The 15,787-nt window shown below is 43.3% G+C and overlaps 1 protein-coding gene across 3 annotated transcripts in view; it reads right to left on the reverse strand.

Annotated features, from left to right (window-relative positions):
* Positions 1 to 3,751: 3,751 nt before the first annotated feature.
* Positions 3,752 to 15,787, reverse strand: part of QRICH1 (glutamine rich 1) — a 28,263-nt gene continuing 16,227 nt past the window's right edge. For all 3 annotated transcript variants that reach the window (XM_082209568.1, XM_082209570.1, XM_082209569.1), the window contains 7 exons: positions 11,682 to 11,859; positions 10,742 to 10,896; positions 10,013 to 10,127; positions 8,819 to 8,927; positions 7,331 to 7,482; positions 5,651 to 5,741; positions 3,752 to 4,724 (listed from right to left, as the gene is read on the reverse strand). In XM_082209568.1, coding sequence (XP_082065694.1) covers positions 4,532 to 4,724; positions 5,651 to 5,741; positions 7,331 to 7,482; positions 8,819 to 8,927; positions 10,013 to 10,127; positions 10,742 to 10,896; positions 11,682 to 11,859 — 993 coding nt within the window. In that variant the 3' untranslated portion in view covers positions 3,752 to 4,531. The remainder of the gene's footprint in view (positions 4,725 to 5,650; positions 5,742 to 7,330; positions 7,483 to 8,818; positions 8,928 to 10,012; positions 10,128 to 10,741; positions 10,897 to 11,681; positions 11,860 to 15,787) is intronic.

Consider the following 15,787-nt stretch of genomic DNA (forward strand, 5'->3'; position numbering starts at 1 on the left):
TGTCATGGGGTGTCAACACGTCAAGCAAGCTGTGCTAACTTGCCTTGGCAGTAGAGCGCAGGCGCCCGTACTCAGCCACTAGCTGCCTCCTTCCCTTGAAACTGGGGAGGGGAGGGAGGGTATCCACTTCGCTTCGCCACTACCCCCCGCCCCGACTTTGGTCCAGAGGCAACCTCGAGAAGTCTTGCAGTAATCCAATACTGTAAACAGCTTTGACAGGCTGTTTTGATGGGTGGCCGGGGGTGGGGGAGAGAGATTTAGTGGAAAACCTTTTTGCAGCCGTTTATCGAGGTACTCCACACTTTAACAACATCGACTGTCCGTCCCCCCGCAAAAAAGGCTGCTGGGAGGGAGAGGAAGGGAACCACCAGGAGTGCTTTGTTGCTGCTGCTCGAGTGTAATAGCCTCCCTTTCCACATGGCTCTCGTTCCATTTTGCCCTCGGAACTGCCTTTAAAGTAGGCTAGGCTAAGAGTGAGTGGTGCAAGGTCACCCAGGGAGCTCCATTGCTGGGTGATGTGAAAACCCTAGTCTGGCAGTTCTTCCTCGAACAGGCAAACCACTACTCCAGTGTGGTGTAGTGGTTAAGAGCGGTGGACATGTAATCTGGTGAACCGGGTTCGTGTCTCCGCTCCTCCACATGTAGCTGCTGGGTGACCTTGGGCTAGTCACACTTCTTTGAAATCTCTCAGCCTCCCTCACCTGTGTTTGTTGTAGGGGAGGAAGGGAAAAGAGATTGTTAGCTGCTTTGAGACTCCTTAAGGTAGTGATAAAGGGGGATATCAAATCCAAACTCTTCTTCCAGCCTGTCTCAGTTCTGGTACTGAAAACCAAATTCGTGGCCTGAGATGTGCTCAGAATTAAGGAACAAAGCATGTCCAAACACCATTACGTAATTATTTTGGCTCACCTTAGCATTCTTGAAAACGCAAGCAGCTCACAAAAGCTTATACTCTTGTGACTTTGTTATGTCATTTAAAATGCCACAACTCGTTCACCCCCCCCCTAAAAAAACACACTCTGGTCCACAAAAGAACCTCAGCATCAAAACTTACCATATTGAAGCTGTAAGGATTTTTTTTCTCTCATGTGCTTCCACAAGCTCACATTTCCTTTCATCATTAACCACTTTGAGGTGAGCTGAAAGATCATGGGCTTCATAGCCATGGATATTCTCTTCCTCCCACTCCACCCCAGCTAGATGCGCTTGTGTACGTATGAAACAAGTCTTCAGAGTTCTCAGATCTAGATATCTGTGCTGCATTAAAATCTCCCCCAACTGCCTTCATTTGCTTGCATTTACATAAGGTACTATATTCTATAGCCCACTGAATTGTGGAATTTGTTTATATCCAAGCTTGCCTACATAAATTATGTTGCTCAAAAGTTCAGGGAAGAAATTAGGCAGCACTTAGAAATTACTTACCCCTTTTCTAAATTCAAGGACTAGAGGTGCTGTTGAAATAGCATGCATGACAAAAAGTGTGTAGTTTGAAAGCACATCAGTGTTAAGTAGATAGGTACCGCTGCGACGGGAAGGTAAATGGCGTTTCCGTGCGCTCTGGCACTCATCATGATGTCCCATTATGCCTGAGGTGGTTTAGTCATGCTGGCCACATGACCCAGAAACTGTCTGCGGACAAACGCCAGCTCCCTTGGCCTGAAAAGTGAGAGGAGCACTGCAGCCTATAATCACCTTTTATTGGACTTAACCATCCAGGGGTCCTTTACCTTTTATTTCATACATACACATGAGGATGCTAGACATCTGTTTTGATCAAAGACAACCCCATGAGAATTACATTGACCCAGGAAAACACATCTGAGGGTCAGGTGTGTTTGAGAGCCGAGAGAGAAAAACCCTTTTCTGGGATTTGGGCTATCTGTTATTCTTCAGGCTTCATGTACTGGCTATTTTTTCCAGGTCTAAAAAGTCCCTGCCCCCTCATTCCAAATTCTGCATTAAAGGAAGGAGGGGCCAAGAAAACCTTTAACAGCTAGTAAAGCTGCCCTCTGCTGCAATCTACCTCCAACTGCAGCCTTAAATTTACACACTTTTCAGAAAATGTGGGGATTATAGTAGAGGATTAGAGACTTCAACTCGGGGGGTGGGAAACCTCTGGCCCTCCTGAAATTGTTAGACAGTCCAGCCAGCATGGGCAATGGTCAGGTATAATAGCTGCAGTTCAACAGCAGTAGACCTAAATTTCCCCAGACCTGCCTTAACCCCAAACCCAATCTTTATATTATACTTTGCCACCTTCTCTGCCAAGATTTAACACCAATTTGGATAAACGAGATCTGAATAGTGCCCACTGATATTTATCCTATGTGCCAAGCTTTATCCCCAGCACAAAATTTGATTTTGGTAGTTAATACAGGAATCTGTGGTTATCTGAAAAATACATAGGAGCTACTGAAAGTGAACCCACATGCGAACACGTGCTCCCAGCTTTCCTCCCCTTTCCAAGTTCGGCATTACATGCAACTGTTGTCAAGGACGACAACAAAGTGGAGCTCCTAAATGCAGTTAATCCAACCCTGGATTAAAATATGATTTGCAGTGGTTATACATAATGCCAAATTCAGATAGAAAGGGGTGCAATGGGAATGGGCCATAGAAGCATGTAGCAAAATAGCAAAAGCAATTCAATGCAAACAAAGCGTGATGTGATGCACACCAGGTGTGTGTGTTAATTTCACATACACTCATGGGTCTGAACAATTTAATTTTTTTTTTTTAAATGAATGAAGATGTTGACTCATTATGCTGCAGCGGTTGAAAAGGGCGGATTCCATACCAGTTATCATTTGGAAATTAAACGAAAATAAAACTGCTTATATCATGACATTATACAAATCTGTGGTGAAACTGCTTGGAATACTGTCTACAGGTCACCTTACATCAGAAAGTATACCGCAGAGCTGGAAAAGTTTAAGAAAGGGGTAACCAAAATGCTTTAGGGGCTATGGCAACTCCCCTATGAGGAAAGATCACATTGAGGCTTTTTAGTTTAGAGAAAAATGAGCAAGAGACGTAACAGAAGCATGTAACATTGTGCATGGTGTAGAGAATGTGGACAGAAAGGAGTATTTCTACCTCTCTCATGATACTAGAAGTTGGGGATATCCAAGGAAGCTGAACGCTGGAAGATTCAGGAAAGAATGTCACACATCACAAAGTTCAACTATGGACATCACTCCCACAAAATGTAGTGTGGCCACCAACCTGCATGGCTTTAAAAGAGGTTTAGAGAAATTCATGGAGGAGAAGGCTATCAACAGCTACTCGTCATGATTGCTGTATATTACTACATCCAGTCTTAGGGGCAGCATGTCTTTGAACACCAACTGCTGGAGCGACATGAGTGGGGAAAGTACTAATATTCAGTGGCAGACTTCCAAAAGGCATCTGTTAGGCCGCTGTGGGAGCAGGATGCTGGGTGATGCTGGGCCTTCACTCTGATCCAGCAGGACTCTTCAGGTTACAAACACTTCGAGTTACTAAACCAAGTAGTAGTACCTCGGGTTGAGAACTTTGTCCCAAGGCGAGAACGGAAATTGCACGCCACTGGCGTGGTGGCAGCAGAAGGCACCATTAGCAAAAGCACGCCTCAGGTTAAGAACGGTTTCGGGTTGAGAACGGACCTCCGGAACGAATTAAGTTCATAACCTGAGGTACCGCTGTACTAATATTCTGTGGAAACATTTACATTTGTTCCCCTCAAATAAACACACATTGTTCAATGGCATGTTGAAAAGACGTGCTCGTCATTCTTAATAAACAACTAGCATAAGAATACATTAAGAGAAACAGGGTGGTATCTTTATATGATACACAAGTGTATGTTACAAGAATTCCATCAGGCACAGGAGCCTCAAGGTTTTAAGGCCTCAACATCAGGCCAAGAAAGAAAGAAAGAAAGAGCAAGAGAGAGAGAGAGAGAGATTGAGAGAGAGAGAGAGAGAAGTGTGGTAGTTTGTACTTAACATCTAAAAATGTCACTTTTAAGTTCTTAATAGAAATTGTTTTGCTTTTTCCTTATAAATCATAATTGCAGGTCACTCTCCTCTCCCTTCCAGAACATGTCAGTTTCTAAGCACAAGGAAACTGCAAACTGCCTCTCTTGGCCAATATCCACCATTTTCCGCTCTTTCCAAGTGCATGAGCTCCAAAGCAATGGCCCAGCTAGGCCAAGTCCCTCAATTAGATTTGTTTCATTTTCTTCACATCATAAAAAATCCCAAAGTCAATCTACAGCACCTCACAGCTCCCAGAGAAAGAACGCAGCCCCCAATGCGTCCAGAAGGCTGATGCAGTTGGGTCAGATACACAATGGGGAGGGTCTCCTTTAAACAGAAGAAGCCTAAAAGGGCTTCATAACTACACCAATTTAAAAAAAAAAACCGGAAAAAAACCTTAGGCATCTCCTTTAGTGTAAAAGGCTGTACAATTGATCCTGGCCTTATGGCCTGGCCTTCCCTCCCACCCTGTCCTACCCTCACCCTTTTTCTGAGTTGGGAGGGATGCCTTAGTGCATGGTGCTGGCATTCGCCACAGCAATAGCTGCCTGAATCTCTCGTATCACCAGAATCCGGGTGAGCATCTGCTCCATCTGCTCTCGACTGATTGGCTGGATGGAATACCAGATAGGGCTGTTGGGAGCCACCACTGGTTCAGGAGTCAAATAGAATGTATCGTTCCGGCCTTTCACGCTCTGGGGGCTGAGAAGACAGAGAATATCGTTAAGCAATTACTTTGACAGCATACACTTGAAACAGCTATGAACACTATCTTACAAACATCTACGTTTTTTCTGAACCGCCAAAGGTTCCACATGTAACACAATACAAAAAGTGACGTCCTGATCATTTCAACCTCCATTTTACAACAGTTTAAGCTGGCTGTGGCATTGAAGACTAAAACTGGAGAGTTAGGACAGGCCTTCCCATGAGGTTTTCTGCTCTAGCACCTGTCTCCCCTCTTATGTCTGCCCCCTCCTCCCCCACTACATCTGCAACTCTAGCCTTTGGTAATACATTTCAAGGTATTCGAAAAAAGGGTGAATTGTGAGTGCACAGGAATTCAGGTTGTATCTGAAATGCCCAATTTGTACAGTGCATTCTTTACATTCTACACCACAGACTTCTCACACTAACTTGGGGATTTCACCGGGCTTTGGAAATAAGGAGCAAGTCCAAAAATGTTTTTAAAGACTAGAAACTGCCAGTCACTAATCAACATGTTGGGCACCTTTTTCCAGTGTCACACCAATATACCTCCATCTATTTTATAGACCTCTGCCAGGGACATCAAGTTCCAGTTTACTCAATACAAAGTGTTTGCTCACTTCAAACACACTATGTTATATACCCAAACTCTTTCCAGTAAAACACAGTGTCAAGAGTTATGCAATGCCCAGCATTTAAAATAAAATAAAATAAGCTACACTACAAGCCTCTCAATATGCATGCCATTAAGTTTGCATTTTTGACAATTCAAGTAGGAAGCATAAGGTAGTCTTCTTTATACAAGGTCATCACTCCAATAAATTAATAGGTAAGTTTGATTAAAACAGTAGAAAGTACACACAAACCCTGAACATCCAGATAGTTAACCTTCTGTGGCTCTGGATGTCAGGAACACTTACCATTTGAAGAGGTAGAAGTCATAGAGCTTTATAGGACACCTCAAGGGATTCTCTGGGTTCTCTGTCTGCTCTGCATACATGTCATCAGTAACTGCAAGTCAATCCCAACAATACAGAACATCAGAAACCTTGAAGTTGATGTGAGTAAAACCTAAGTAATCCCACAATTTGAAAAGATGGGACACAGCAACACAATGGCTTTCTTGCTGCAGATGGACAACTACTATGTTACCATTAAACAAAGAACACATCCAGTTCTGTTTACATCCAAACATAAATACCTCAGTGTGTTGTCTAGTTTTTAGCAAGGAGGTAGGAGTCCTACTTATCAAAAAACATTCCAGGAACAGTTTGGTGGTCAAAGTTTCACCTTCTTTGCAGTAGGATCCATGGCAGTATCATTCATGTAAAGGTTTTCCAGCTGGACTAAAAGGTACCGGTCTTCAGTTTAAACCTATCTTTAGCTGTTTTATGTACTGTTTTAAAACTATTTATAGCTGTTTTATGGTATGTTTCTAAACTGCCTTGAGACAAGTGTAAAAGGTAATATATAAATAAGAAAGAAAAGCAACTGGGGCTTCATAGAGAATCTCTGAATAGATATAAATGCACAGTAACAGAACTGTGCCCCCAAGAGCAGTCCAACATAAGTTCAGGGGCATATAAAGCAAGGAAGCAAGTACCACTACAGTGTCATCTCAGAAGCTTGGCATACCTAAAGCTTTTAGATGCTGTTTTGATACATTTGGGACGCGGGTGGCACTGTGGTCTAAACCACTGAACCTCTTGGGCTTGCCAATCGGAAGGTCAGCGGTTCAAATCCCCGCGACAGGGTGAGCTCCCGTTGCTCGGTCCCAGCTCCTGCCAACCTAGCAGTTCGAAAGCACGTCAAAGTGCAAGTAGATAAATAGGTACCGCTCTGGTGGGAAGGTAAACGGTGTTTCCGTGTGCTGCTCTGTGTGCTTGCCAGAAGCGGCTTAGTCACGCTGGCCAAATGACCCAGAAAAACTGTCTGCAGACAAATGTCGGCTCCCTCGGCCAGTAAAGCGAGATGAGCACCGCAACCCCAGAATCGTTCGCGACTGGACTTAACTGTTGGGGTCCTTTACCTTTTTTTTAATATATATACATTTAATTAATATTCCATTTTCCAACCACAAACAACTAGCTTTGATATAACCCAATTAATAACAGTAAGCTACACACATGCACTCATTTCAGTAAATGCCAGGGTAAGACAGCAAAGGACCTTCAATAAAATGTATGAATGCAAAGAAATATTTTTGTTTGCAGAAAGTAAGAGAAAAGTGTCATTACGAAAAGAAAAAAATCCCCACTGTGTGCTACAGTTGATCTTCAGGGATGATGGCATCTGCAACAGGACTTGCATCTGCAGATCAAATACCTGTGATATCTCATAATAAAGTTCCATGATATAGTAAGTCCCAGTCCCAGAAGGTGGCTTTGTAATCAATCACCATCAGCACCAGAAATTGTCTAGCCATACTCACCACCCAGGCTTACCGGGCTGCAAATTTAATTATGAATCTCATTGTTTTGTCTTCCTTTAATCCTGTGATTCTCTCTCTTTCCCCCCCCCTCTCTCTCTCTCGAGAGCTGCAAAACAAATGCGATCAGCTACTTAAAGCACAGGGTCCCCCCCCCCATGTTAAGTTCTACCTTTCTGGCCTGCCTGGTGTATGCCAAGTGCCTTCAGGTACCGGATGCTCGTACTCTTATCCTTGGGATTGGAAGGGTTCTTCTTGGTCTGCCTCAAAACCTTTGAAAAGGCCAACTTCATATGCTGGTCTACTGTTTTCAACAGGAAGTATCTGAACATCAAGTGGAAAAGGTGGAGGGCACAGATCAGTTAAAAGATGCACAACAAATTTTAACTTTTCCAACACTGGCAGAAAAACCTTTGTTCCTATCAGGAACAAAACAAGGCTCTTAATAGCCAACATTTGATGGCGTGTGAGGTTTTTAAAACGTGCATTTTTTTCAACAGACATATACAGTTCAATAGACAGCTCATCTGGCATGTTTTATAAGCAATAGTTAGCATCAAATGGGTGATGTGAACTGAGAAGGTGGTCATACAAATCCATGAAGGATACAGCTAACAATGGCTATTAGTCTCAATAGTTAAATGGGATCTCTGTATTTTGGGACAGTATAACCCAAATAACAGGAAGCGGTCGCAGGATAGAGCACCAACATCATACTTCTGTGAACTCCCAGAAACACTGGGCTGGTCACTCTGAAAACAGAATGCTAGACTGACTGCTGTCATGCATTCAAAGATTGATTATACTTACACACATACACACATGTACGTGTGTGCATGTGCGAGAGAGTGATAGAAAAACTTAGAACAACCACGTAAAGAAGTCAGAACTATGAGCATACTGCACACTGGGGAAGACTGAATTTTCCGATGGCCACCTAGTAAGTTCACTGAAGAAGGAAAACTGGAGACCTGTTGGTTCACTGGTTCATCTTGTAGTTAACTATGCTAAACCAGCTCTGATAGCTCACACCAAAATGCATCTAAGTAATTCTTCATTGGTAGTTTGTGCTCACATGTGCACATTAATTCACAGTTCACTAAAGCAGTGTTTCCCAACCGGTGTTCCGCGGCACACTAGTGTGCCGTGAGACACCGGCTGGTGTGCCGTGGGAGGGAGGCGGGCGAGTCGGGCGGCGAGGATCCGCGTCGAGCCGGGGGCGGCTCCGCGGTGGTGGTGCCGAGCGGCGGGGCAGCGCGCGCAAAAGGGAGGAGCGCAAGACAGCGGAGGAGGAGGAGGCCGGCATGTCCGGGCAGCAGCAGCAACAGCAGCAGCAGCAGCAACTCCCGGCGACGGCTCCTCCTCCGCCCGCTATCGCCGCCACCACCACAACAGCCGCCGCCGCCTCAGCTGCCGCCGTCCCTCAGTCCCTCGCTCTGCTGCCTCCTCCCACCCCGGCAAGGGGAAGGGAAAAAACGTTCACTTTTGTGCGTCCCTCCCGGCGTGACGCTGCGGGCTGACGTCACGGGGCGGGGCTTTAATGGTGGTGTGCCGCGAGATTTTTTTCCGGTAAACAGGTGTGCCGTTGCCCAAAAACGTTTGGGAAACACTGCACTAAAGAATAGGCTTCCACGAAGGAGGCATCTTTATTAGTACTTACTTTGTGTTAAAAAACATGAGCGTCGTCAGCAAGGTGGCAGGAGAGTGAGCTCCAAGCTGCTTACACTCCCACAGCATCTCTTCTGTCACATGGTTAGGAAGAACATAGCCTGTGAAGACCAGAAGATAATTTCAACAGATGTATGGAAACCAAGCAGCATCTCCAATCAATTACCCCAAAATTCCTATTAAGAGAGAAAACTAATTTACAAAGGTTTGACTAGCGACAGCAGCTCCTACACATAGCATACATTTCAGTTAATGACATCAAGTCTAACTAGCTGGTTTGATGTTTCTAACAAATAGTTTGTAAGTACAGCTTATTTGGATACAACTCAGAATAGTCCCAATGACACTGATGGACCTAAGTTAATTACTTTCATTGTGCCCGAGAAGATTGTTTGACCTTATGTAGCTCTGTATCATTATACACTCAAAAATACTTCATGCTATCTTGTTGCAACTACTATGCAAGCCTACCATTCCACAAAGATAAAGACAGAGACATTGGCTTGTCTAACTTATGATGCCCTAAACATTCTAGAACCAGTTCTCACAGGGAATGCCACCTCCTCAAAAAATCAACAACTTCAAGTTCCATTGCACCAGAACAGGCTTTACAAGCAGAAGACCTTTCTCAGTTAGCACCCCAAAGCTTTGGGACACTTCCAAGAGTTATTCATTTGTGCTCCTACTCTCTCGTGACATTCTGGAAACAGATGAGGACTATTCTGTTCTGCTTCTGAATGTTAGCCTTACCATACATTTTCATTGTTTCAAGCTCTGTTATAAAATTCCACCATATGGGCATCAGATCAGTAGAGAGTTTGGGCAGATGTAAGAAGAGAACCAGATAGCTGGGATGAGCCCGGCAAAAACTACAGCGAAGGCTGCACAATGTGTGCCCAGATGTGGTTCCATCCATACTGAATAATGCAAACTTGCATTTTGTACTATAGACAATATACTGGAAAGTGGCAATATGGGTCCAGCTATACGGCGATACCCGTACTTCTCTGCAGAAAAGCAAGGACAATTTGGGGCCTAGAAGTCTAGTACAAAAAGCCATTATTTGAATTTATTGCAGATTCTTCCTAGGTCAATTAAGGGAGCATTCTTCTTCAAATGTTCTCTGAGGACCGCTATGTCTAGACAGTGGTTACCAAGCCTATCTGTGGACTGAAGAGTCTCTTACCAAGAGGAGTGACCCGAGGCTGCACCTCCTTGAGCACTTCATGTAACCACTCAGTGAACCGTATGTAATATAGATCAGAAAAAATGTCATCGACTCGCCCGTTTTCAAATAGATACTGCAAGAAACAGTTACACAGAGGTCAGGCAAACCTGCTCCTCATAGAATTTTTTTAAAAAATACAAAACAATCAGTTAGTTAGACTGTCTGTGTGTTTGAAGTGCACATGTGAAACATGAGGATTAGAAATTCTTCACACACACCCTGCTGACAATAGAGATTAGGAATCACCTAACAAACTCAACATTAACTCTCTAGCTACAGTTTTACTTATCATGCCTTCCTATGTAAATCCCATAGCGCACAACAAACACATTTATTCAAAGAGCCTGAAAGGCTAGGCCATGAAGCACCTGAAACTCAGATTAATGCTTTGTAAATAGTAATCCCATTAGAGTGATACTGGGCTAATTTCCAGAATTTGCAGCTACTAATAGTTTGTTTCTATGCATAATGATTATTAGAGTATGTTTAGTTATGTGCCACTCTAAAGAACAGAACAGCATCCAGTCAAGCGATCTCAAGTGAAAGAGAAAACCAAGGATCTCAGGAGTGGAAGCCAATGTCTGCCTCTCTCACTCAAGTCTTGCACAAGAATCCTCCTAGTGACAACATATGCCTAACATACCACTTTTAACATTGTTTGCAGCAAGGGATTCCAAAATACTATACCTTTTGAATACACAGGAAGATATAGTACAGAACCTCTGGATCATAGGGTTCACCTTCACTGTTGCGAGCTTCACGAGTCATTAAGCACAGCCCATAATTCAACTCTGCTACAGCAGAGGATATGAGATCTTCCTGGAATCTCAACAGCTGGCGTCCTGCAAACCATGGCACAGAAGGTTACTAATTGGCATTTCTCAACAGAGATGTCCTTTTTGTAGACTCAACCATGCTTTCCCACTGCAACCTTCCCAATAAGCCTATACTGTCACTTGCAAGTATTTCTCCTTGTCCCCAGCATATATAAAGGTACCCCAAAATTTGCTTCAAATGGAAACTGAATGGATTTCAAACACACAAATTGCCACTCAAATAGTAAATTGACAATTCAAAATTGTTGAATATTCCTCAATAACAATGGGAAGGAGTCTGAGGTCAGAATACCAAGAGACAATTCAAAGCATGACTGACATTAGTATCCTTTTAAATCCGTATTGCTGTGTCAATGAAAAAAATCCTGGGTGCCACAAACACTGCATATAAGCTTAACTGTTTTTAAAGTTAACAAGGCTTTTGTATTTTTATTTTGAACTGAAAACCTAACGTACATAATGAAAGTTTGCCTTGCTTTGTAAACACACCAAAACAGATTCAAGAATGCAGCTAAGAATGAAATCAGCAAGAAGAGCAGAGACTCCATCACTTAGCAGAAAAGTTATTAGAGAATGAGCTGAGCTGCCTGAAGGGAAAAGTTAAGCCCTGATCATTAGCAAGAACTCTAGAAACTGTTGATTATAGTGGCCTACAAACACTCACTGTATATGATAATCCACCCAAAGCCCTTGTAATTCAGCAGCCTATAACACTCTAACTAATCTTTACAAAGCAAAAGATTCCTATTGTTTGAAAGATGGAGCAGTACTTCCCTGCTCACAACACTTACTGCCAATAGGTGCAAGCCTGTTCTGAGCCTCCTTCTCCAGCTCTGCATTTTTAGTCTGTGCCCAGCTCTTCCACACTTCTAGTCCCTCTTCTGGCTTGAGAGAGTGTGGAAGGAGAAGTTCAGGTGAAGGCTGAGGCTGTGGTTGCTGCTCAACTTCAGCAACCTGAACAGTTTGAGCCTGTGGAAAAAAGTCAATTCTGATCACATAGGTATGAAAAGCTTTTGCTTACCAGTACTGTAGCATCTTCCTCCAGCCTGCAGAGCTACTCACCTGACTTCAGTTCATTAGAAGAACTGTACTATATTTGATTTACATCCACAGCAACTACAGAGGTCTAGTTCAGAGAAGATAATCTGAACACCCCCCCCCCGCAAAAAGACCATGGTTTGTTGTCAAGTTCAAGCATTCCTTCCTCTTCTAATGAGGCCAGTTGCAAAGCAGACTGCTAATTTCTTTAAACCAGTTTTCCATAAAGTTACTTCAATTCTGGTTTGTGCGTTGCTGTCAAACCAGTTTCCTAGTTCAGACATTACTGTAAACTGATGTAAGAAACCGTCTTTGCAGCTGGGTACAAGAAGGAGAAGATGTCAACAAACCTTGAATAATTAGAGATAAAACAGAGTGAACAGATTGCCCTCTGCTGGGGGAAAGCTGAATGCTAATCATTTTAGAAAATACATCTGCTAGCACAGAAACACAGGATCTGAAGGTCACTGCGTCATCAGTTTGCCCACAGTTCTAAGTGCAATATTTCCATTAGAATAGATTTCTGTATAAGGCGGCCCTGTGCCTAAGAGTAGCATACTATAAAGGTGCCCTGCCAAACTGTGATTTTGTATCTTAATGCTGGCCAGGCAATTATTATAGTTTTCAGTTACAATCCTTTTGACAAAACAAGACAATAGTAATAAAACCAAAAATAAGGCTACCTACCTACCTGGATGTAGACTACGATCAGAACAAAACAATATGATAGCAAAACATGAAAATGCTTCAATCATTGATTATACACACTTACCTAAAGCCTTACCTAACCAAAACAACAGGGAATAAGGCTAATAGCTTAAGTTTGTAAGTTTTAATACAGTGGTCAGCAAACTTTTTCATCAGGGGGCCGGTCCAGTGTCCCTCAGACCTTGTGAGGGGCTGGACTATATTTTTTTTGGGGGGGGATGATGCAAGACCACCACGAGCCCCAGTGGCTGCTTACCTGTGTCTTGCGAGTGGCAGGGGCTAGTGGCGGCGGTGGAGGGATGATGAGTGGCATGCGAAAGGGCTCCAGAGAGGGGCTGCTTAAAATGGCGGCCGCTCGAGCACTGCTGCTGCTGCTGCTGCTGGCACCAACAAAGCCCAGCCCCCTTCCTCCTCTAGGCAGGGCAGGGAGAAGCCAGGAGAAGGGAGGGAGGAGGCGCCAGCGCCACCATGTGAGGGAGAGGGAGGGAGAGGGAAAGAGCGCAAGCGTTGGCAATCCATGCGGCAATTCCTGGACCGTCCGTGGGCCGGATCCAGAAGGCAATTGGGCCTGATCCAGCCAGCGGACTTTAGTTTGCTGACCCATGTTTTAATACTTGACTCCCTTCCATATTTGACATGCCTAGCAGTGAGAGGGCAAGAAAGCATAAACATTTAGAAGTTTGAATAGCTTAACTGAAACCTATACAAGACTGATAGCAGTGCCCTGCTCCCAATTTCCTATAATCTTTCTCTTCTACTTTTTCCTTCCCCTCTTTTCATATCCCACGTTTAACATACAATTCATTCATTTTAAATGGTGCATTTTCAGTTCAAGAGGAATTGAGCTAGTATTTTGACATTATGATAAAAACCTCTAAAGCAGGTGTGGCTAACCAGTGGCTCACCAGATATTATTGAGAATACTTCCATCATTCCTGACCATCAGTCTCAATGGCTGGGGGCAGGGAGAATTATTATCTCACCTAGGACACAGGTTAGTTCTAAATTAGCTCTAAATTGTGATCAATATATGAGATCTTATAGTAAGAATACCCCAGCAGATTAAAAAAACAAAATAAGAAGCCCATTCCACATTGAGCCTCTGGATCAGCAAATTCTGCCTACAAGAAGAATGCTGAGTCACAATAGCTCCACAGCCAATCTCTGTGCTTAATTTGAGCAGGCTGAACTATTAGAAATTTTGAAAAAAAGACTGGCTATCAATAGAAGATAAGGGCAGTAACTGCCACATGATTATGGCAAACTCTGCCTCGATTCTGTGCCTTCCTCTACCCTTACATTGTCATTTTGTGACTGATGAATCTCAGCAATTTTCTGCCCTCTTAAGTAAGCACTGAGGGTAGTAAGTTTGAGAACTCCTGCTCTATTTTAAACTACTCAGGTTAAAAGCAACAGCAGCCAAGGAATCTTCTGAGTTTTTAATATCTCAAAGACCCAACTCTAAAAGTTGTGATCAGAATAATCTCCCTAGAAAGATACACTTGACCTCTGAAACAATACTAGCTTTTAATTTCTATTGCCTTTCTTCACCATGCCTCCTTATTCTTCCTGGCTTTTTTCTTCTTATCCTTTTGTTAGTCTCAAGAGCCATTCTGTTTTAGCTCCCAATTTACTGAATATATAGCTGGTACTTTGCCAAGCAATGTTGAGGCTTAATAAAAGTTACTGTTGTGCAAGATCAATTATCTAAAGTGAAAATTGTACCAGTGGGGTAGATGGCACACAGAAAGTAGTCTTGTTGAAGACAAAAGAAATGCAAGAAACAACATGGGAGTTGAGAAAATTTGGCGATGCTACTGGACCCAACAAGGATTGGCCTCAGTAAGTCTAGAATAAAAAACTTGCAATCTTCTACATGCTCTAAGACAACATCAAAACCCTCCTAAAATCTCATGGACTAATTTCAGAGTAGCTGTGGGAACCCAACACTCTCGCAAGTCAGGCTGCAAGTTATGTTAGAGAACCACAAAAATGTTACATTTTGCTTTCTAGCAAAAATTTGGCACAATAAACATATAACAGAGAAATCCAATTAAGTTTATATTTCACTGGACGTACTTAAAGAGCTTAGAACAAAAAAAAATTACATGTAATTTCTTAACTGCACTTGAAAATTTTGAACCAGTGGTAATCCTAACATTAACTCATAGTGGAATATTTCTGTCAAAGTGTATTCCGTTATAATGGCAATTGTAGCCACACCCATTTTTTTACCCATACCCCATACTGCTGTATGGACAACTGAATTATGAAGTGAGTTTAGCATGAGTACAGCATGCTCTATCATATGCCATTCCATATATGGGGTGAGGCGTATTTTCAAAGGCCACATCACCATGTATTTGCTAAAGAACCATTTCTTACTTCAACCAAAACATCACAACCCTGCAAATTCACATATATGAACCTCACTAACACGTACAAAGGAGGGATTGCAGTTCCAACAGGGATATGCTTTGTTTATAGCCCCAGGTAAATCATAGAATCATAGAGTTGGAAGAGACCACAAGGGCCATTGAGTCCAACCCCCTGCCAAGCAGGAAACACCATCAGAGCACTCCTTGACAAATCCATGACGCAGGACGTAGGTGGCACTGTGGGTTAAACCACAGAGCCTAGGGCTTGCCGATCAGAAGGTTGGCAGTTCGATTCCCCGCGACGGGATAAGCTCCCGTTGCTCGGTCCCTGCTCCTGCCAACCTAGCAGTTCAAAAGCACATCAAAGTGCAAGTAGATAAATAGGAACCGCTCTGGCAGGAAGGTAAACGGCGTTTCCGTGTGCTGCTCTGGTTCGCCATATGACCCAGAAGCTGTCCGCCAGTTCCCACAGCCAATAAAGCGAGATGAGCGCCGCAACCCCAGAGTCGTCTGCAACTGTACCTAATGGTCAGGGGTCCCTTTACCTTTACAATCCATGACAGATTTCAGACAAGAAGGACTCTCTCAGTAACGGCACCTGACTCTATAGTTAGTGTTTTGCAAATCACTTATGTGATTTAGTCTCAACACACCCCATTATAATGGCAGCTAACAAAGCCCAACAGAAGCCCAACAGAAGATTTAGCATAAATATTAAGAGATTGGAAAGGTGAGAATGCTTGCCTTATGTACACCATTAGATTTAGGAAATA

The sequence above is a fragment of the Podarcis vaucheri genome, assembly GCF_965113315.1.
Source record: "Podarcis vaucheri genome assembly, chromosome: 2".
Classification (NCBI taxonomy): domain Eukaryota; kingdom Metazoa; phylum Chordata; class Lepidosauria; order Squamata; family Lacertidae; genus Podarcis; species Podarcis vaucheri.